This window comes from Balaenoptera physalus (genome assembly GCF_965194825.1).
Source record: "Balaenoptera physalus genome assembly, chromosome: 1".
In the NCBI taxonomy this organism is placed as follows: domain Eukaryota; kingdom Metazoa; phylum Chordata; class Mammalia; order Artiodactyla; family Balaenopteridae; genus Balaenoptera; species Balaenoptera physalus.
The window spans coordinates 27485219-27508352 of NC_138882.1; the positions used below are offsets into that span (position 1 = coordinate 27485219).

Consider the following 23134-nt stretch of genomic DNA (forward strand, 5'->3'; position numbering starts at 1 on the left):
CAACTTAGAATAAAGAGCGCCAGGAGACTTCGGACTAAAGGGACAGCCCAAGATCCGCTCACTGAAAGGACTAAGAGAAAAGCACTTGCACTGAAACCAGAGCTGTAAGGACGGTGCTCCTCTTATTTTAAAATGCGGCCCCGTAATCATGGTAACAACTCCAGGGTCAAAGTCAGTATTTGTACCTGAAAGTTCCAAGCTCCTAATGAAATGCCCAGCACACAGTAGGTGCTCTAAATATTTCCTGAATGTTCTTGGAATCATTTGAATAAGTGGCTCAAGCAATCGTTCTGGTGCACAAGCCTTTCTCCTGGGACAGGGCAGAGGTGGTGAGATTTGACCTCCGGGTGGGACCGCCCTCAGGGACGAAATCGTAGACGCTCCTTCAGCCCCTGCCAGAGCCAGCTCTCCCTGCTGCCTGCGCCCTCACCTTCGGGGGTCTCCCCCCTGAGTGGAAGCCACTCCGAGCCCACCCCTGGCCCAGCTCTTACTGTAACCCCTCTCTCCAAACAAAAAACTGATTCCCCACAGCAAGTCTCCTTTTCTCAGCTAAGCGCACAGGACCTGAGGCCATTAAACTTGCAGGTTCCAGAGGTTCTGGAGAGCGCTTGTCTCTCTGTCTCATTGAAGGGTTGCTGTGCTAATGAGAAACAGGCCCAGCCACTGCCTACATATCCATCACCAGAAGGCAAGGGACACACACACACACACACACACACACACACACACACACACACACACTTGCGCCAAGGCAAGCAAATCAAAACCAATGGGCCATGAATCCTACCCCTTCGTGTCGCAGGGAGTGAGACAGCATTCACACAGAGGGCCCAGGAGGAGGCTGGGAGGCTGCCAAGCTGCCCCAGCTGCTCACAGGACATTCATCAGTGTCAGCCATGTGCACTGTCATGTTAACAGCCCAGGTTCTTCATAAGCTTGACACCCCATAGTCCTCTCCCCTGAAAAAAGACCTAAATAGGGTTACTTAGCACTACTCTTTTATTGAGATAGTGTTATCTTAGAGGACCTTAGGGATCAATAAAGACTGCGTTATCTTTCTTTAAAAAATAGGGGGAGAGGCCACACCCCTGTGTGTCCATGCAAAAGTTACAGCAGAGCTCTCTGCAAACCACCTATTCACAAAAGTCCCAGAGAGCGTTAACTGCTTCAGACTGCGTTCTATTCAGAAGTAAACATTACCTACAAAAGTCACAGAAAGAATCGTCTGAAATCCAGAGGGCCCAGAGGACTGTTGGCCCATCCTGTCAGCCATATTCGTTCCACCGCAGCTGAAGGTACAGTTAAAGGATGCGTTGACATACCAGGTGTCCCTAAAGCCCTTATGTCGAGCATGAAAGAGCTGAACGGGACCCCCATGCCTATCTGGTGTCTTTGAGGGCAGTAGCTAACATATGACTTATTATACAACACCTGTCAGGACTTTCCCCACCTCCTATGCCTTCAACTGCCAGGCTCACATCAAGAGTGTGCAGCTTAAGATACAAACTACTATATATAAAATCGATAAACAACAAGGTCCTACTATAGCACAGGGAACTATATTCAATATCTTGTAATAAACCATAATGGAAAAGAATATGAAAAAGAATATATATATATATCTGAATCAGTTTGCTGTACACCAGAAACTAAGACAACATTGTAAATCAACTATACTGCAATTAAAAAAAAAAAAGCACGCAGCTTAATCAAGGAAATTAACAGGGGTCGGTGCAGACTACACCAGGCCCAGAGCTTTTGGCTCCTGGAGACAGGCCCAACTACAGCAAACACGTGCGGGAAGCGGGGAGGAGGACCCTGGATGCCAGCTGGGACACTGAAAGACAAGGAGACAAAATCTTATGATAGACCCAAAGGACGCATCTTTCCTGAACTCTCTGGTTCCTTTCCATAGAATATGATACTTTACTTACTAGCAAATTCTGGTATGACCTTCATAGATCTGAAACTATTTCTTCTCAAACAAATTTTTTTTTTCTTTTTAAAAAATATTTATTTATTTATTTATTTGGTTGCACCGGGTCTTATTTGCGGCACGCGGGATCTTCCTTGCAGTGTGTGGGATCTTCATTGCAGCATACAGGATCTTTAGTTGTGGCATGAGAACTCTTAGTTGTGGCGTGTAGTTCCTTGACCAGGGATCAAACCCGGGCGCCCTGCCTTGGGAGCACAGAGTCTTAGCCACTGGACTACCAGGGAAGTCCCCCAAACAAATATATTTTGAAAAAGAATGCCAATGTCTCACAGGGAATAAACACTGAGATAAAATTTCTCAGGATAAAATTTCACCACTTTAAAATCATGCTTCCATGCTTACGGCTCTCCCTTTAACTCTAGACAGGAAGAGAAAACAATCAGAAGTGGAACAAAGAAAAAGGGGCTTTTGAGGAAACATTAATACAATAAAAGAGATCTTCAAACTTGGATCATGGCCTCTTTGTTATTTTCCAATCATGGCTGGACTTTCTACACTTTGCCACAAAATTATATTTTCTAATTCCTGTACCTTTTTAAAAAAATAAATTTATTTATTTTATTTTTGGCTGTGCGCAGGCTTTCTCTAATTGTGGCGAGCGGGGGCTACTCTTCGTTGCGTTGTGCAGGCTTCTCACTGCAGTGGCTTCTCTTGTTGCGGAGCACGGGCTCTAGGCACATGGGCTCAGCAGTTGTGGCACGTGGGCTCTAGAGCGCAGGCTCAGTAGTTGTGGCACGCAGGCTTAGTTGCTCTGCGTCATGTGGGATCTTCCCGGACCAGGGTTCAAACCCATGCCCCCTGCATTGGCAGGTGGATTCTTAATCACTGCGCCACCAGGAAAGCCCCATCCTGTACCTTTTTTTTTTCCCAAATCTTTACTTGATGGAATCTCAAAGGATCTCAGCCGATGGAAACTTGCCCTTGGCTGGCATTCGTAAAGAGAATCACCTAGTACCTCAAAATAAAAAGGCAGCCCTGCCTCCTATTCACTTTCCCTCTTCCAGCTTCCCTGTTCTAGGCCTCTGTGTTCATGTCACCACCTCGGCTGAGTCATCCAACATAATCGTGCTCATAGCACAGGTGACCTGCTAGCCACCCATAGTGAATGAGCCTGAACGGTGCACCCTAGGACTTGGAGAGGAAATGAGTTTCGACCTTCTAAGACTCTTATTTCAGAACTGCACTCAGAGCTAAACAATGTTAACTAAGATTTCATCCTTTCTCAAAACTGTAGGAGGGAAAGAAAAAAAAAAAGGGGGATCTGAACCTCAGTACTTTGTAATTCATATATATGCCCACTCTATACATTCACATGTAATATAGATTGTAGCCATATGCAGCCTACATTCCAGGAATATAGAATTACATCACTGGCATTTTTGTATTAACATTAACATAGGGGGTGCCTTTTACAAAAACATTTCTAGAAATTGAAGCTCCATTCCTGATTTTCGCATACCTATTTCTAGCCACTGTCTAGTGTGTTATGTCACCCTATCCTGCTTCCTTTCTCTGCTGAAATGCACTGGAGTCTGGAGGCTGATTGGCTCCCAGCTGTAATAGAATATGTAGCCTTTCACCTCTGGGTCACAATATTGAATCTGGGCCACATCAGCAGCATCTGAAAGCAGTTACTGTACCATCTATGGCCTTGCTTAAGACAAAAGCCACTGTTCTAGCTTTTCGTTCTTGTGGGAAGCCTCAATCAGGAAAGGCAGCAAGGAATGAGCAATGGGCCCCCAAAAGAAACTCCCAATTAGCAAGAGTCCATGAGAATGGTTTGAAGGGCCCTTTGCAAGAAAAGCTTAGGTGCTTTACAGTCTGATGGCTGTAGAACCTCATCTGTGGCCAGAGTCATCAGGTATGTTATGCTATGGTACAATTCCCTTTCCTCAACCTGCAAAGTGTCAGACACCTGTAAAAAGGCAGGTATTTCAATAACCCCTGAAATCCCATAAACTCCGAGCAGCACTGCTCCAGAAACGGCAGGAGTCTTAGGCTCTGACCTGAGCTCGCTGGTGACATTGATCAAGAGTCCAAGGCCTAGAATAGTGAGTGGCACAGAGCAGCTGCTGTATAAACTGTTGTTGAATCGATGGGGAAAAAAAGCTTCTTGGTCTCTCTTTTGCCTATTAAATGAATTTAAGACAGACTACCCTACATCCAGCTATGACATTCCTTAAAGGGAAGCTGTGAGAAAGAAGGGGAAAAGTGGCAATGGCCCAGTACAGTCACCTGAAGAAAGCAACTATATAAATAGAAGGTTTTATTAACTCATCTGATCTTTAAAAGGGTCCATTTGGTCTAACTCCGAAAAAGCAATACACACAAAATGTGTTAGCAAATTTGGAAAAGTGATGCTGCCATTGAACATATTGCTGTCAAGTACCCAAGAGCTAATAAGTCATGTTTTTTGGAGTTTACTGCAAAATGTACAATGCAATTATAGTAATGTATTAGTAACTATTTTTCAGGGAACCATTCAATGTGCTGCCCTCACAAAGATCTCTTTACCAGCTTAATGTGTTTACCCAGTGATGACAACTGCCCACGTAAAACTTTTCAAACGATTACAGGCACAAATAAAACAACTGCTTTGCGCTGGTTCCTGCAGAAGAGGGTAACGTGGGTCCTGCCCGTGACACACGCCCTCCCACATCAAATGCAGACGAAGGAGCTGTCAGGCTCCTGGCTGGCCACGGCCAGTCCCCTTCTCAGAAGGTAAGTGGAAGTAAGAGAAAAGAGAGAAAGGGTGAGGGGTATTCCTGCATCCCTCCACAGGCCACTCACCGGGCCCGCCTCTGCAATACCTTCCCCTCTCCCCCTGAGGGGCTCGAATAGGGCTCACCGTGAAGGGGGTAAGGAGGGGGTGAGGACGCTGACCCAGATACCTAACCTCGCTGACTTTTCTCGTCTGTAAAAGTGGGGACAGTAACCGCACCCCAGTCCTGGGGTGGTTGTGAGGATTCAATGTGATACTGCACATAACGTGCTTAGAAGCGTCCAGTGTTAGATCGACAAATGTTATCATGTTTACCCTTCAGGAGCCCTTACTGGATGAAATCTCCCTGCTCAGGCAGGCCACAGGGATATCTCGTCCCTCAAAACACTATTTTGTGACACACTTCGTATTGCTATCTGTGTGTGTGTGTGTTTGTGGTACACAATGCATAAATCGATCGTTTTAAGCATTTTTTAGTGGCATCAAGTACATTTTCACGGTTGTGCAATCATCACCACCATCCACCTGCAGGACTTTTTCATCTTCCCAAACTGAAACTCCTTATTCATTAAACAACAACTTTCCATTCTCCCCCTCCCCCCACCAGGCCCTGGCAACCAGTCTTCTGTCTCTATGAACTTGACAACCCTAGGTATCTCATATCAATGGAATTTGTCCTTTTGTGACCAGCTTACTTCACTTAGCATAACGTCTTCAAGGCTCATCCCTGGTGTAGCATGTGTCAGAATTTCCTTCCTTTTTAAGGCTGAATAATATTCCACTGTGTGGGGACTTCCCTGGTGGCACAGTGGTTAAGAATCCCCTGCCGGTGCAGGGGACACAGGTTCGAGCCCTGGTCCGGGAAGATCCCACATGCCTGGGAGCAACTAAGCCCGTGCGCCACAACTACTGAACCTGTGCTCTAGAGCCCGCAAGCCACAGCTACTGAGCCCACACTCCACAACTACTGAAGCCTGTGCGCCTAGAGCCCGAGCTCCACAACAAGAGAAGCCACTGCAATGAGAAGCCTACACACCCCAACGAAGAGTAGCCCCCACTCGCCACAACTAGAGAAAGCCTGCACGCAGCAACAAAGACCCAATGCAGCCAAAATTAAATAAATAAATACATATTTTAAAATATATATATATATATATATATATATTCCACTGTGTGTCTATACCACATTTGTGTGTCTATTCATCCATTGATGGACACTTGGATTGCCATTGCGAATAATGCTGTAATGAACATGGGTGTTATACTGCTATCTTGATGTATTACCTGGTGTCATCACCTGTTAATACTGGTATATAAATCTAATGTTGTCATTTAACCTCTTATGAAGGCAATGTGGTTGGTTACCCTTTTTGGACACTATGTCTGGCAATACTGCACTTCTCAGGGGTCAGGCAGACCCTCGAGGCTTATTCTTTCTTCATCAGATCCCCTGGAATGCCTCACCTTCTTCAGCTTTCTTTCGCTCACCAATTCCTACTCATCTTATTAGCCTCAACTCAGCTGTCACCTCTTCTAGGAAACCATCTCATTCCACGCCACATCCTGCCATGACACACCTTAAAGGGGTGCTGTGAAAAGGAAGTGGCAACAGTCCCGCACAGTGGCCTGAAGCAGCGGAGGCTGCTCCTTGTCTGCCCCTCACTCCACACTCAGCACATCGTTTCCATACCCACCCAACCCACCAGGTTGGGAGAGACGCAAGGGCAGTACTGTGTCTTAATCATCTTTCTAGCCTCAGCACTGAGTCCAGGACCATATACCTATACGGTAAAGGCCAAAGAAATGTTCGACAGGCAGATGAACGGATAGATGGATAGAGAGATGGATGATGAGAGAATGAAAACTGAATAAACCGAATGTTAATTTTGTGGAAACAATCCTGGAAAAGGAGGTCACCGTCTAGATATACTCTTCTCTAAGATGGCAGTTTGAATACTTCCATTTAATGAATGCCTACTATGTACCAAACAAAACATGCCTACAAAGCAATTTTTTTGATGGTTAATCTTATTTTTCTATTTTTTTAAATACATCTTTTATTGAAGTATAGTTGCTGTACAATATTATATGTTACAGGTGTACAATATAGAGATTCACAATTTTTAAAGGTGATACTCCATTTATAGTTATTATAAAATATTGGTTATATATTGTTGTACAATATATCCTTGTAGTTTGTTTTATACCTAATAATCTGTACCCCTTAATCCACTATTCCTATCCCTCTCCCTTCTGGTAACCACTAGTTTGTTCTCTATAGCTGTGAGTCTGTTCTTTTTCGTTATATTCACTAGTTTGTTGTATTTTTTAGATTCCACATATAAGTGATATCATACAGTATTTGTCTTTATCTGTCTGACTTATTTCACTTAGCCTAATGCCCTCCAAATCCATCCATGTTGCTGCAAATGGCAAAATTTTATTCTATTTTATGGCTGAGTAGTAGTCCATTGTGTGTGTGTGTGTGTCTGTATATGTGTGTGTACATATATATATACACACACACATATATGTACCACATCTTCTTTATCCATTCATCTGCTGATGGACACTTAGGTTGCTTCCGTATCTTGGTTCTTGTAAATAATGCTGCTATGAACACCGGGGTGCATGTATCTTTTCAAATTAGTGATTTTGGTTTTTTGGGAATGTACCAGGAGAAGAATTGCTCAATCATATGATAGTTCTATTTTTAGTTTTTTGAGAAACCTCCATACTGTTTTCCACAGTGGCTGCACCAATTTACATTCCCACCAACAGTGCAGGAGGATTCCCTTTTCTCCACATCCTCACCAACATTTGTTATTTATGTTCTTTTTGATGACAGCCATTCTGACAGATGAGGTGATATCTCATTGCGGTTTTGACTTGCATTTCCCTGATGATTAGCAATGTTGAGCATCTTTTCATGTGCCTGTTGGCCATTTGTATGTCCTCTTTGGAAAAATGTCTATTCACTTCACTATGAAGCAGCTATTAACACCATTACATAAGTGAGGAAACTGAGGCAGAAAGCAGTAAGTCCTTCAAGTTCAAGAGCTGATAAATGACAGAGCAAAGATTCAAACCCAGATGGTCTGGCTCCGGGCTTTTAATTACAAAAGTAATATAATGCTGCATAACCTCTAAGGTTCCTTCTATGCTCTTGTTCTATGATTATAAAATGCTAATGATTAAAAAGGATATTCTGAAGCCTCCAGGAGGTGTACAATGTTAAAAATAATGGCATCCATTTAACCTGACATATTATATTGACTTTTGCCCTATGTGAGAATTATAAAGAGGGTTTGGAAAGCCCATGATCCTACTAAAAAAGATACTAAAATGGGTGCCTTAAATGCAGTGATGAACACTACTCCATTTCTTTCTAGAATTATCAGGACACCATTAATGTCTATGCAAAAATCCACCCTGCTTCCTTGTTACTCTGCACTGAATGACTGAAAACCAGGTTCTTAACCTACTGCATTTCTCCTCTCACGTCAAACTGAGGCAGTTCCAAGCCTTTAAAGGGAGAGATTCCTTTATCATTCCAGACCCTCCTCCATCCTGGATGTGATCACGTGTCACCATCTCACCAAGTAGCGGCGGCAGTGCGGCACCAACTGAGCAGTATCAATTGTCAGATGAAGGAAGAGATTAAATCGGAGGGACCAGTGTCTGGGGAAGTAGTCTCGAGCGGCCCTCTCAGTTTAGTTCCGATGGTACTAATAAGTTTCCTCCCTGAATACCTGGGACCAGGGAGTGTTCCCACCTTCTCTTATTCTGCCAGACGAGACGTGAATGCAACCACATTAAACTGAGCAAAAATAAGGACTTGTTAACTAACAAGAAATTCAAGGCCCTCCAAACTAGCCAACCCATAAATCCCAGACCAAGATCCACTCAGATGTAGAAGCTGCTCGCACTCTGATCCCTGTGGATTTCACTCTCCTAGAGAACAGGAGGCCATGGCAGTGGGACAGCATCCTGCCACCTCCCGGGACGAATCCAGGCATCACCTCCCACCCCCTACACACACTGCCTGCATCCCCTCTGTCACCTTCCGTCCTCCCCAGTGATGCTGTCCTTACACAGCAGTGGTAAGATTTTTTTCCAAAAGGCCAGAAATTTTTGGAGAATTCATGTATTCAAGAAAATAATTACTGTCTACTGGGTAAAATTAATAAGATAGGATGACTGTACTCCCAGGGTTCAGAGTCCAGGAGATCCACATGGGCAAAACAACTGCATAAATAAATCCTATTAGAACCTGATGGAGAGTCAGGAGCCCGAGGTTTTCTAGGTGACCCTGGGCCAGCCTCCTAAACCTTTGCCATCATTCTGCAATCTCCTTCCTGACCACCATAAAGGGGCATCATGAAGAATCACTAATAATGGCAAGTACTCTATTTTAAAAAGTCAATTAGCACAAACTACCACCACAAAAATGCCCACAACCGGCAACTTCCTTCCCCAAGTGGGTGCCTCTCACAGGAAGCAGAGAGCTGATTAGGCACATGAAAACCCTGCCTTTGTATTACATTTACCACCCTGGCTGCAAAATATGCTTGTAAAGCCATCATTAGCAGACTCACAGCTGTCAACCCTCCCTGCACTCCCAGCCTGAGAGACAGTTAGCCGTCCTTCTGTGCTGAATGCCCTTTTAATTGCACACCCCACTTTATTAGCTGCCTTGACCTCCAATAAAAGCTTCGGCCTAACAACGTCTGAAACCTGAGACAGGATGTCTACCGTGTCATCAACTTGTAGGCTTCCTGCAGGGCTCCTGCCAAGTGTGCACATGCACGCACACACGCACAGCCCGTTAGAAAGACTTCTCCCTAGAAATTTCACAAATAATTACATGAGCGAACTTAGGCGGAAAGAACAAGAGGAAAAATAAAGGATACGGTATCTGAGAACAGAATCAAGGGAGACACGTGGAGGGTGTGCTGGGCTGCAGGACGCTCTGTCAGTGCTCCCCTGCCGTGCCTGCAGGCATCCGAGGCAGACAAGGGGCGTGCCTGCAGCTCCTCTGTTCTCCGGCTGCTCTCACTGTGTCTGCCCCCAAGTCCTAATGTGCTCTGGGCTGGGAAAGGCCAAATGAAAGCCTGCTTTCAATACCTGTGCTCCCTGAGTTGCGTTTAGACTACAACAAAAATATAAATTATTGTAGTTGAAAGAAGAGTTAGGGAAACATTTCACAGGAAGCAGACAATTTAAACAGGCAACCTAGGGGACTTCCCTGGTGGCGCAGTGGTTAAGAATCCACCGGTCAATGCAGGGGACATGGGCCCTGGTCTGGGAGGATCCCACATGCTGTGGAGCAACTAAGCCCGTGCGCCACAACTACTGAAGCCTGTGTGTCACAACTACTGAAGCCCGCACGCCTAGAGCCCGTGCTCCGCAACAAGAGGAGCCACTGCAATGAGAAGCCCGCGCACCGCAACAAAGAGTAACCCCTGCTCACTGCAACTAGAGAGAGCCCTTGTGCAGCAACAAAGACCCATCGCAGCCAAAAATTAATTAATTAATTAATTAATTAAATTTTTTAAAAAAGAGGCAACCTAGGCTAGTGCTAAAGATGAAAAATAAAATTGATAATAACTGAATGGGTCTCGTTGACTCAGCATCTGCTACCTGCCGTCTCCTTTTCAGACCACAGCATCCAAATGAGAGGATTATTACACCCAAGTCATGGGCGTGGGCTGTGTAAGTACTGGTCTAAGTAACTGTGGTCTTGTCTAGATATTTGAAGGAGCAGAAAAGAGAAGGAGAAAGCAAAGGGGGCAAAAAGGGTTTCAAAAAAATTAAGATATAGAATTTTTTAAAGAACAATGAGTAAAATGTTTGGAGTTCTGGTGTTTCTACATTGCTATCCAGGGAGAACGCCCCACAAATTATTTCTAATTCCTAATGAATATGGCAGATTTTTTTAATGGAAGACTAACTCTAAGCAGTCTTTACATCTAAGGCAATACTTTTTCTCAAACATCCCTTACCAAATTGCTCTTATAAAATCAATTGTCCTTTCGTTTGCCCAAGTTTATTTCTGCTTACAAATACAGAAGACAGTAAACAGCTTCATTAAGAAATAGGAAGAATCTAGTGAGTCAATTTATGATCCAAATTCCAAAGGCAGAAATATCAGCCATGGCAATGCCAGTGAGTACCTTCACCTGGATGGCAAACAAGGGGGGACACACCTTGGCTGGCTGGGGGTGGGATTCCCACAGGTGTGCCAACCCATGGAACAGCTTCAGCCTCCAGGTTCAGCCAGAAATCCATCTAAGACTTTGTCAACACATCCCTCTAGAATTTGGGGTCAGAGATTGGGCTCCTTAAGACTTGCAGGCTTGGAAGGACTTTAGAGACCACCAACTCCCTCTTCTCGGTTTACAAAAGAGGAACAAAGCACAAGCTGGCTAGATGACTCGCCCAAAGCCACGGTTCTAATTAGTGCCAGAGGTGGGACTGCACCTCAATATCTGGGACTGCACCTCAACATCTGGGACAGCCTCCAATGCCTACCAGCCACCCACCCTTTTATTTCTGTTTCTCTCACCCTCTCTCTTGTCCTTCCTCCTCCTACTCCCATATATCTTATTCCTCTCCCTTCTATCCCCACACCGCCTGGCTCGACGGAAACAAGCAATGCTCCAGTTCACAGCTGTGGGCCCACAGGGAAGACACTCAAGGCCACCTCTTCAGCTGCCGTGCTCAGGATCAAGACATCCCTCTACGAAAAGACACACAACCGAACCAGGCAAGTGATTATTTTTCATTAAATAATGGCAGTTACTAGTCGTCTGCCTGAATTCAACTGTGTATTTTCTGTATAATTCTTTGGTTAGATAGCTCAATAGCTTTTGGCTGTTGGTGGTGGTGGTGATGGTTTCTAATCAGGTAATAAGTAAGTCTCCTGCAGCTGCATGAAACCACCAGGTAGATGGAGCAGGGAGTAGGGAAGCAGTGATTACAACTCTAAAGAAAGCAACCACTATAAATAAGACGATCGCGTTTCATGGGAAAGTGTAGCTGCTCACCACCGCTAATTAAAAGATGGAATTCCTTCACAGAAAAATCTCAGGCCCTATAAATTCCTATGTTATCTTAGAAGAAATCCTTAGTTAGCAACTGCAAATCCCAGACATCACTCAGATTAGATAAAGAATTATTCAACGTTTACATGTTTCACCCCTGTGGTGGCAAAGTAGATTTAAACTGATTATTTGCAGTTCATGCTTTAAAAATAAAAACATTTCGTGTGTAAGAACTAGCAAAGATCTTAAAAACATGCTGTGTGGAGAACTAAAACTTTTAACAAGCACTTTTTGTGGCCAGCAACAACATCGAGCTTAAACTCCATTCAGCAGAAAAGATGAATAAAAATAGCCTGTCAGCTGTAAGTTAGTCTATAACACTTAAGATATATTTCAATATAGTTCTGCTTATCAAAAGAACTTACTCTACCCCAGAGCCTTCTGAAATGTTCACCTATAGAGCAGCATGAGGATATCGACTCTTTCTACACAAGCGTTTACAAGAACACTCTCTACCCAGGGCAGCTCCAGCTCCGAGAGCAGGGATATGTGCAGGAAATACTGCTTGGTGGGGGGGAAGTGTCTTTATTTCCAGACTTCTCCACAGGGCCTGGGCGGAATCGATGCGATAGGATCAGCAAAGTATGACTGCAAAGAAAACTGTCTGAGAAAGATAAAACTGGATCGGGAGGCAGATAAGCCCAAATTCCCAATGCCGCTCAGATCCGCACACTGCACGTGCAGTCACTGGGGGGCGTCTGCTCTCCCACACTCACCAGAGCGGAACTGCAAAGTTCGGTGTCTGCAGTGCTCCCTGGGGGGCCTCTGAGAGGGGCAGGGCTTAAAGGGGGGATTTCCATCTGTGACAAAGAATCTCAATCCATATTCATGGCATCTCAACTAAAAGGAGTAGCTATTTTCATCAGCCGAGTTCTCCTGGTTCTGTGGAGCCACCCTACAAATTAAATAAGTAGGAGATGCTTTATTCACTTGGAGGTGAGGAAATGGGAAAGGAGACGAGCTTAATGGTTCCACCTTCTCTGACAACTGCTTTTCTGTTTTGGTGTCAGATCACTGGCAAAAGGAAAAAGAAAGAGAGAGAGAGGGAGAGAGGAAGAGAGAAGAAGAAAGAAGAAAGGAAGGGAAGAGAGAGAGAGAAGGAAAGGAAGGAATTTTCATAAAATTCAACTTCCTGTGGGGCATCATTGGAATAAAACAGAAAGTGATGGTTGGATATCAGTCACAATTTCACCACCTCCTCACAACAACCCTGGCAGGGCCCCAACATTACCCCCATTGTATAAATTTATTTTATTTATTTATTTCTGGCTGCGATGGGTCTTCATTGCTGCGCGCGGGCTTTCTCTAGTTGCAGCGAGCCGGGGCTCCTCTTCGTTGCAGTGCACGGGCTTCTCATTGCGGTGGCTTCTCTTGTTGCAGAGCACAGGTTCTAGGCGCACGGGCTTCAGTAGTTGTGGCACATGGGCTCAGTAGTTGTGGCTCGCAGGCTCAGTAGTTGTGGCGCATGGGCTTAGTTGCTCTGCGGCATGTGGGATCTTCCCGGACCAGGGCTCAAACCCATGTCCCCTTCATTGGCAGGCGCATTCTTAACCACTCGCCACCAGGGAAGCCCACCCCCATTGTAAAGGTGAGAATAACCCGGTTCAGAAAGGCTAAGTGACTTGCCCAAGGTCACACACTCAGTGATGCAGCCTAGTTTTGCACCCAAGTTGTTGACCCCAGATCTTCATGTTTTAAGGTCATAAGAGCCTCAGAAAATGAATCTCTCTTAACCTCTCAGTGTCTTCAACAACTTTGAGCTGCCTCAGATGTCCTCACCTCTCCATCACTCCTGGACACACTGTCATTGCCTGCCTTTCTCCAGGGTGCCAGAAACTTCTAACAAAGATCCCCAGTGACCTCCTATTTACTGATTCAGTGGAAACCTCAGTCCTTACCTCCTTGATCTCTCCAAGGTATCTGACCTTTCATCACCCCTACCTTCTCAAGCTCACCCCTCCCTCCGTTTCCAGGATACCACTTTTTCTTATTTTCCTCCCCCTTTTCTGGTCTCTCCTTGAATTGTCTTCCTGGCTCCTCAGGCTGCCTCTCCCTTCAACGTCAATGGGTCCCACAGCTCCAGACTTCACCGTCTGTCACTCTACACATCCTCCGGGGAGAGCTCACCTCATCTGTGGATTCCACCACCTTCCTCATGCTGACATTTCCCAGATCCATGGCTCCAGCTCTGAATCCACTCTAGAGCCCCACTGGACCCCACTGGAACATTCCACCTCAAGCTCTAGAGAACCCAAACCAATTTTAGTATTCACACCCATCCTTGAAAATCAGACCCACCGTAACAAAAAACCCCTCTCTGCCTGTATTCTCCATCTCAATTAACGGCGGCAGCACCCTCACACTTGCCCTAGCCAGAAATCTTCCTCCTCTCGCTCCTGCCCCATTTCTCAGCTGCCATCCGCCACGGGTTTTCTATGTACAAAATCTGTCAGGGCCAGGCTGCCTATTCATTCCCATTGCTACTGCCTTAGTTAGGTCTGCACCATCTTTCACTGAGGCCACGGTGAGGGACCTCTCCACTGAACTCCATGATACCACTCTTCGAATCCAGTTTCTCTCTCCCTATCAGAGCAATCTTTCTTAAGTGAATATCTGATCACTTCACTCCCTTCCTGAAAGCCCTTCAATGGCCACCCAGCCTATAGGATAATATCCAAATTCTTTAGCCTACGAGGCCCTTCGTCCTCTCCCTGCCACCTCCCCAGCCTGTCACTCACCCATGCACACACTGCACTATGTCGGCAAGGCACCACTGCAGTTCCCCCAGGACACTGAGTGTGCGTAACCTCTTTGTGCCTAATGCTCTCACCATTCCCTCTGCCTGGAATGCGGGTGATTCACCACGCTCACATGCTGAACTCCTACTCACTCTTCCAAAGCCAGCTCGAGCCTCACCTCTCTTTGCTTCCTATCAGCCGCCACAGCCCATGGTCCAGCATTTAATATGCTGCACCTTAACTCTTTGGTTCTTTGTCTGTCTCTAATACTAGACTGGGGGTTGCTCCGGGGCAGGAATTTTTATTCTTTTTCATATCTTGGTTATAATGTGGCATAGTACCGTAGCTGGTACATGAGTGGGAATCAAAAATGCTTATGGCATACAAATATGAAAGCAAAAACAATAAATAAAATATTAGCAAACTGAATCCAGCAGCATATTTTAAAAAATACATTGTGACCAAGTAGGGTTTATTATGGGAATGCAAGGATGGTTCATTATTAGGAAAGCAATGATAATAATTCACAATATTAATAGATCGAAGGAGAAAAATCATATGATCATCTTCCTAAATACCGAAAAGACATTGGCAAAATATAACACCCATTCCTGATGAAAAACAGTAAATAAAATAGGAACTGATGGATACTTCCTTAACTTTTAAAAATATATAGAGACCTCAGTCCAAAAGCCAAGATCTTACTTAGTGAGAAAAACTGTACATATGCCCACCATACGTTACCATTAAACACTGTGTTGGAGGCATAAATCAACGTAACAAACAAGAGAAAACTATTAGAGGAATAAAATTAGCAAAGGAGAGGAGAGATGCTATCTCTATTGTAGAAGATAAATCCTTTTGAAAATACAAGAGTACCAATTTAAAAACTAATGAATACAGTAATAGAATTTAATAATAGGATATAAGATATATATAAGATATATATATATAAGATATATATAATATCCCTCTTATATATTAACAATTATCAATTAGAAGAGATAATGTAAGATAAGAGCTCCTTTATAATAGCAACAAAAAGTATTTTTAATACCTAAAAATAAACTTAACAAGAAATAAAGCCTCTATGAGAAAAACCTTTAAAATTGCTGAAAGTAGATGTGTTCAAATGGAAAGACATTCCATGTTCTTGGGAAGGAGTCAACATCATAAAGATGCCAAATATCCCCCAGGTTAATGTATAAATTTAACATGGTCCCAATTTAAAAAATTTTATGGAGTTAGGCAAGTTGATTCTAAAGTTCATATGGGAAAATAGTCTGGAAGAATAACCAGGAAACTACTAGAAGGGAAAGGTATTGTTTGGGAAAGAGAGAGAGCTAACATTACCAAATACTAAAACATGCTCCAAAGCTTCTGTAACTAAAATAGTATGGAATTGGTACGTGAAAAGACAGATAAATGGGACATAACAGAAGGTCCAGAAGTAGACCCAAGTACTGAAAATCTGGTTTATGATAATGGTTATTTCAAATCAATGGGGGAAAGATGACTGTTTTAATAAAAGGTTTGGGGACAACTGGATAGACATTTAGAAAAAGATAAAATTGATCTATACCTCTCATTATATACCAAAATAATCTCCCAATGGATCAGAGATCTAACTATTAGAAAGGAAACCTTACAAATATTCAAAGAAAACATAGGTGAATTCCTTTAAAACCTGGAAAAGGTGGACAGACAACCTTTCTAACCATAATTCAAACTCCAATTTTCTTAGATGGGTTCTAGAGCATCCCAAAGGCAATGGGAAGCAGGATGATGAGTACAAACTGATTCACTATTCTGATTAATATTTCAAAAGCAATTTAGGAATGGAGCTGTATCGCCAGTCCTTTTGCACCTATACAAATACACGTTTAAGATATTTCTGATTGGTGCATTTGAGTCTGAAAGATCATTGGGAGCCCTTTCTAAACAGTGCTTCTTTGCCACAATAAGACCACACAGGAGATTTTTTTTAAAAAAAGGAAAGAATTTTATGATCAGCCTGTGACTCAAGATACTGGTAAAAAGGAAATTAGTTTTGTATTCCTGAAAAGAGACTGGGAACACTCACAGACACCAGCGTGCACGTGGTCTCTGCACCAGTCTCTGCGGGGACGAAACAGAATGGAGTCTGGCAGCCCCGCTGATACAGCACAGAAGGTCTAGCTAAAGAACATGTCCTCTCAGACAGTCCCCACAGGCCCCTCAGGCAGCGCTTTTCAGAGAGGGCTGACAACAGCCTCAGCCAAGTGAATGTAAATATAAGGAAGTTCCTTTGCCCCCTCCAATACATTCCAGCTAAGCAAATTACCCACCTCGGGGTCCTGACCACATCACATATTTTCCCCCCATCCTGAAAGTGAAGTTACCAGGAAAAATAACCACAACCTTCTCCCTCAAGCAAGGGTCTCCACTCAGGCAGTTATACTAATAGTGTAACACCCTCAATGGCTTTGGAGGGGGAGAAGCATCCTTGGATTTCTCTGTTCCTTGCATCTTTACTCATACTTCCTTTTGTGATGTGAACCACATCAATCACCTGGAATTCCAGGGTAAAGAAAAGAAATCGGGTTCGTCTTCATTTTGCTACATGAGATTTTATGAATGTATGTATGTATGTATGTATGTGTGTGTGTATATATTAGTACAGTGCCTAGCACATACCAAGGATGATAATTGTTAGACACTTATAATCATCGTTATTACCATCACATTATTAGTTGATGAATGGTTCAGTTTGATCTGTGATATAATGTCAAAGAGCAACTGATGTTGCCTATTTTATTGACTTAATCCTTCTAAATGTTGACAAATTACCAGGCTCAGCCATTTAAAAGTCACATTTCTAATGCAATAATACTATCTGCAATGAGTGTGGAAGAAATTACTACAGGCCAGGGATTTTTACAAAGTGAATTAAATCACTATAAAAACTGACCAGGGGACTTCTCTGGTGGCGCAGTGGTTAAGAATCCGCCTGCCAGTGCAGGGGACATGGGTTCGAGCCCTGGTCTGGGAAAATCCCACACGCCCAGAGCAACTAAGCCCATGTGCCACAACTACTGAGCCCACGTGCCACAACTACTGAAGCCCGCGCACCTAGAGCCCATGCTCCACAACAAGAGAAGCCACTGCAACGAGAAAAGCAGGCACTGCAACGAAGAGTAGCCCCCTCTCGCCACAACTAGAGAAAGCCCGAGCGCAGCAACGAAGACCCAAAGCAGCCAAAAATAAAAAATATATATACAATAAAAAATTTTTTTTTAATTAAAAAAAAAAAACTGACCCTGTTGGTTCACAATTAAAAGTCTGGTAGAATGAAATGCGATTATGCCATAGCTTACTAAGCCTTAAAGAAGATATCACTGCTCATATGTCTCTACTGGGAATGTTTTTATAATACCTAAAATGTTTCAGAAATGTTTTAATGATAAATGCTACTGGACTTTTTCATTACCAATATTATCTATTAGCTGATCCCTTATCTAAAATATTTCCGAAATGGAAAAGATTCAAATGAAGCTTTCTGAAAACAGCCATGTGTTCTTAAAAAGATTTCCGATAGAATTTTCTCATAATTAATAAGTACCTAAAATTCAGTATCTATTTATAAAGAGTCTTACATTGGCTTCTAGGGGATCTTTTAAATGTAGTTATTTTTTCATACTCCTGTTTTGGAACTGAAAAAATATGGAAAAAATATATATATATACATATACATATATATATATTCCCAAGTCTAGACTTACTTGGGCCCTGGCTATTTAGAGTCTACGTTTGGTGTTCTTAAACCCCCTGACACATTCCTTTCTTTCATCTCTGTGATTCCTGGCCACTCTTCTCAGTATGTCTGGCTAATCTTCCTGATATTTCTGGGGCATAAATGGGCCCAGAATATGTGACCAGGGAAAAATTCAGCTAGGAATGTAGTTCTGTACTGTTTTTTACATAAAAGATTTTCTTTTCTTGCTATGGAAATGAATAGAGGTCTGATAACCTTTTGCCAACCTGGAACATTTCTACTTACCCCAGGGAGTTCTTTGGGGCTGATGTTTCATAGGGCTTACACTGTCAATTCAAAAGTTCTGTAACAGATCTCGAAATGATCTAGGATAGCCCCAAAATGGGAGATTCGTTCCTTGGCCCCCATTTCTGGCTTCGTGCCTTGACTGTGTATAAAACAGGAAAGATGCTCTGGCCAATGGATATGAAATGGTTTTATATTTACACAGTGGGACACTACAATGGGTAAAAGGACTGATTTCACTTAAAACCCCAACACTTTACAAAACCACATTCTTTCCTTTTATCTGACCACTTCCACTTACTAGCCCTAGAAAAGAAATGATATAAACCCAATAAGTACTTTTTTTACTGACTGAAGTAATAAAAGTCAATCCAAATGGTTTACAGTCCGTCACCAGGCAAAAATCTTGACTCACTCAGGTGAGTTGCTATTTGAAAGGTTGGGTCCAGAGCATCATTAAGAGTTATGTGAGGTCACAGTTGTCCCTTCTACATTCCTCAGTCTGTTTCATTCCTAAATCTGCCTTTATTCTCTATCTCTTCCAAATCCATTATCATCTTTCTCTATGAGCTCCCCCCAAATCTGTATCTCCTCCCATTTCCTGCCTCAGTTAACATTACCCCACCCACCCAGTTACCTAAGCTAGAAACCTCCGAGCCGTGTAGCCTTCTGCCATGAAGTCTCATTCTCCAGTGGACACATGACTAGTACTAAGAGAGCTCGGAACGGGCTGGTCACACCTCAGGCCACTAGAGCCACTGTCTAACTCCTGGGACCAGCCCAACACCCCTGCATGGGCCCGCCAGCACTTTACCTCCCCTCCTTAACCAACTGTTTCAGAGACAAAACTGGGGGAATTCAACAGCGCTGGCTACCTACCAGTGGGCATGATGTGAGAATTCATATGGCAAAATGATATTTGGGAAATGTACTGATGAAATCAGAAACTGAAAGTGGATAATATTTTGCAAGAAAAGCCCTAAATTCTGTAAAACATAAATCCCATAGACTCTTGTCTAGTTAATAATCATAAACCTTCACATCTTGGACTTCCCTGGTGGTGCAGTGGTTAAGACTCCGCGCTTCCACTGCAGGGGGGGGCGGGTTCGATCCCTGGTCAGGGAAGTTCCGTGGTGCAGCCAAAAAAAAAAAAGAAAAAAGATAAACCTTCACCTCTTTCTCTAAAGAATGGAGGCACTTTTCAAGCCTCATCTAAAATAATTTTTTTGACATTCTAATCATTTAAAAGATCCTCTAGGGTCTGAATCATTTTTTCCTTAGTGTATTAATGGGGAAGTTAAAATACAGAGGAAAACTGATTTACTCACTGTCACAAAATAAATCAGTGGTAGAGAAAGAACTAAAACCAAATCCCCCCTAAAATTGTAAGGTTCCTGGATGTACTATTCTGCCTTTGACTTTTAAACGCCTACCGAGGAGACTATTAATACCACCTCACAGCATGTAATACTCTATGTAAGAAAAGAGTCCCCAGATACAGCTAAGCATCTTAAGTGAATTACAAAGATGATTTTTGCTAATTACCTCTCAAAAACATGCCTTTATCTTCCAGACCCTTACTCTTCAGGGCAAACTACATGTTGGAGTCACAATGACCTCTCTTGTTCTAATGAAACTTAACTCCTTCTGTGCCTGAGGGCTATGGAAGTCCACAGTTTGCTCATAAATCTGGCTCAGGGAAGAAGAAAGGCCTTGTGTTGGAGTTACATGGGCCTCCATCCATGGTGCTTGAGAGAACACAACATTTGTTTGGTTAAAATGCTGCAAACTTTAAAAAGAAAAAAATGCTGCAAACTTTAAAGGTGTAATGGAAATATTACCTGAGGGTACCAATATTTAAAAAAGAAAAAAACCCTAAAATTATTATACCCAGAGACAGGCAGAGGATTGGTAGTTAAAATTCTGGCCCCATACCTCATTACTAACAGTGAGGTCATCCAAACAACCCTTGTTTCTGGCTAAGTCTTATGCTCTCCCCTGCACCAAATGTCATGTTTCACTGTGCTACATCACATCTTAAACTCCAGGCAAATTCATGTGTGCACTTAAAGTGACCCCATGTGACTGTCCCCAAGACTGACAGCTCTTCTCTAGATGTGCCTGGATCACTTTAAATTGGTGTAGAGCATTGAGGTTCCCCAGACCCAGCGATTCCTCTGGAGCCATCACTCTGATAATATAATCAGTTTCCCAGCATCACTTTTATTTCATCACATAAATAAAATTGTCAAATATATCAAGCTGCCTCCTATTGCACTGTGAATGAATTTTCCAGGCTGCTTCAACAAAGCCAAAAATCTACTTTGTCACATGACTCCACAAGACATGATGGATGCATTTAAGTTTCAACATTTGTTTCTTCTTCCTATAGCTTTCCTTTCCTCCCTCCACTTTTATGAAGAGTATATTTTACTTTACCTTTGCACACACGGAGCATTCAACAACACAAAGAAGCCATTGTAAGAACAGGCCTGCAAGAATGTTCTAGAATAAATTGGTAGGCTGCAACTTACTAGCATTGCCAAAAATATATCTTTAAGAACCAAAGTTCTTCAAAATTTATCAGCTGGTCTAGTCTGGTTATACAGACTTACAGCATCCCACACTCTTCCTCTGTAGCACTCACCGCAAATGGAAACAAATTATGAATCGTGCATTTTGTGGTTAACGTCTCTACCCTCCATTAGAATATAAGCTCCATGTGGACAAGGACAGCGTGTACCTGTTATTTTATTGCTGTGCCTAACACACTTCCTTGAGTGTAGTAGATAATCAAATAATATTGATAAACAATCACAAGAGTAAATAAATCTGTGAGTGGAGAGAGTGTTAAATCGGAGGATATGGCATGCAAGAGTGAAATAAGCTTTTAGAGTCCCTGAGATTTATTTTTAGGGGTGTCCTGACAGATTTATTATGAAACTACGAAAATGGCATACTGACAACAATCTACAAGTTAATTATTCTTGAGATAATTTCGGGATTCATAAAACCAATTCTCTTGGTGGCAATTTTCCACATTTAAAATTTTACAACTCCTGCGGGTATTTGTTTAATTTAACCCTTGCGTATGAAAAGATCAATGTGTGTATATTTGGATAAGCAGAAACGGCAAGCAGATGCAGCTATTCCTAAACTCCACTACTCAAAATCACATTTCACTTCAAAAGTCACAGAAATATAAATCAGACAGTGCCACTGAACAGTGTCAGAATTCTCTACAGCAATTCACGCTGTTTTCTTGATATTTCTCTCTAAGCACTGATAAAAACTCTTTGAAGTGAAAGAGTAAATATTATCATTTGATAGTACTTAGGCCGAACAGTGCAAATACAATTGCATTGTGTTACACTCTGGGGACACACAGCGCTGGCAGGGTTGCCATGGAGGAACCAACGTGCTCAGTGCTGGTGCAGGCAGGAGGGAGCCCCGCTCAAAGAACTACTCACCCCTTAATATTCCTCTGATAGACACACAGAGGTTAGGGGGAAATGCTGGCTTTCCAATACGTGTTTCTGTTTTGGTAGCCCTGGGAAGGAAGGACCACAAATAGGCAATGGGAAATGCCAACTTCTAAATATCAGCCCGCTTTTACTACTCCCTCCGACATTTTTGTAAATGATCACGGTTGGGGGTGGGGAGAAAAAATCTAAGGAGTCGCCCCGGCAGGGGGGCGCGGAAAGGAAAGAATCCCAGTAGCTGGTGTCAGCGTGTCCCCGGCCTGCGACGCGGCAAAGGCCTGTGGACGCGCGGGAAGAGGGTCTCGGGCGAAGGCAGCACCGCGCGGGACCAACGGGATGGATGGGCGAGTGCTGGGGGCACAGAAAGGGCACTCTGAGGAGTGGAGGGCAGCAGGAAGAATAACCTGGGCAGCCCCTGTGGGCGGCGAGGCCTGGAACCGCGTACGCACCATCCAAGCACTGCGCCCGGGGAAGGTCTGGCGGGGGAGACGCGCAGAGTCGCCCCGAGGCCGGGAGCTGACCCGGCTCGGCCAGCGCCTTCTCCGGAATCTAGCAGCGCGCAGCGCCGCAGGTCCCCCGATCCACGGCCGCGGGGAGGCGCGCAGCTGTTGCCCGCCCAGCCCTGTCCCCGGCGGCGCTCACCTTGCCGGGAAAGGGCCCCGGGAGGAGCAGCTTCAGAGCCTGCCTCTTCAGCTCCACCAGGCGGGCGTTGCAATTCTCGCACCAGACGCCGCGGTCCGATCCGGGGGAGGAGCCGCCGCCGCTGCCCGAGCCCGGGGAGCCCGTGCCGAAACCTGGAGAGCCGCCCAGGGAGCCAGGCGAGCTGGTGCCAATGCCCGGGGAGGCGGGGCCCGGGGAGCCCGTGAAGGAGCTCGGGGACGAGGTGCCCGAGCCGGGGGACGGCGTCCCCGACGAGCCGAGCGCCGAGCCCGCGCCCTCGGGAGTGGGGCGGCTCCCGGCGCGCGACTCTTCGTATGCTTTCCGGTACCAGCTTTCGGGGGAGAAAGGCGCCGCGGGCTTGGTGGGCGAGCAGACTTCATTCACCTGCGGG

At 44.1% G+C, this 23134-nt stretch overlaps 1 protein-coding gene across 1 annotated transcript in view; it reads right to left on the reverse strand.

Moving 5' to 3' along the window:
- Positions 1-23134, reverse strand: part of KIF26B (kinesin family member 26B) — a 500555-nt gene that overhangs the window by 466277 nt on the left and 11144 nt on the right. The window contains exon 2 of the mRNA XM_082469760.1: positions 22726-23127. Within this exon, the coding sequence (XP_082325886.1) occupies positions 22726-23127 (402 nt within the window). The remainder of the gene's footprint in view (positions 1-22725; positions 23128-23134) is intronic.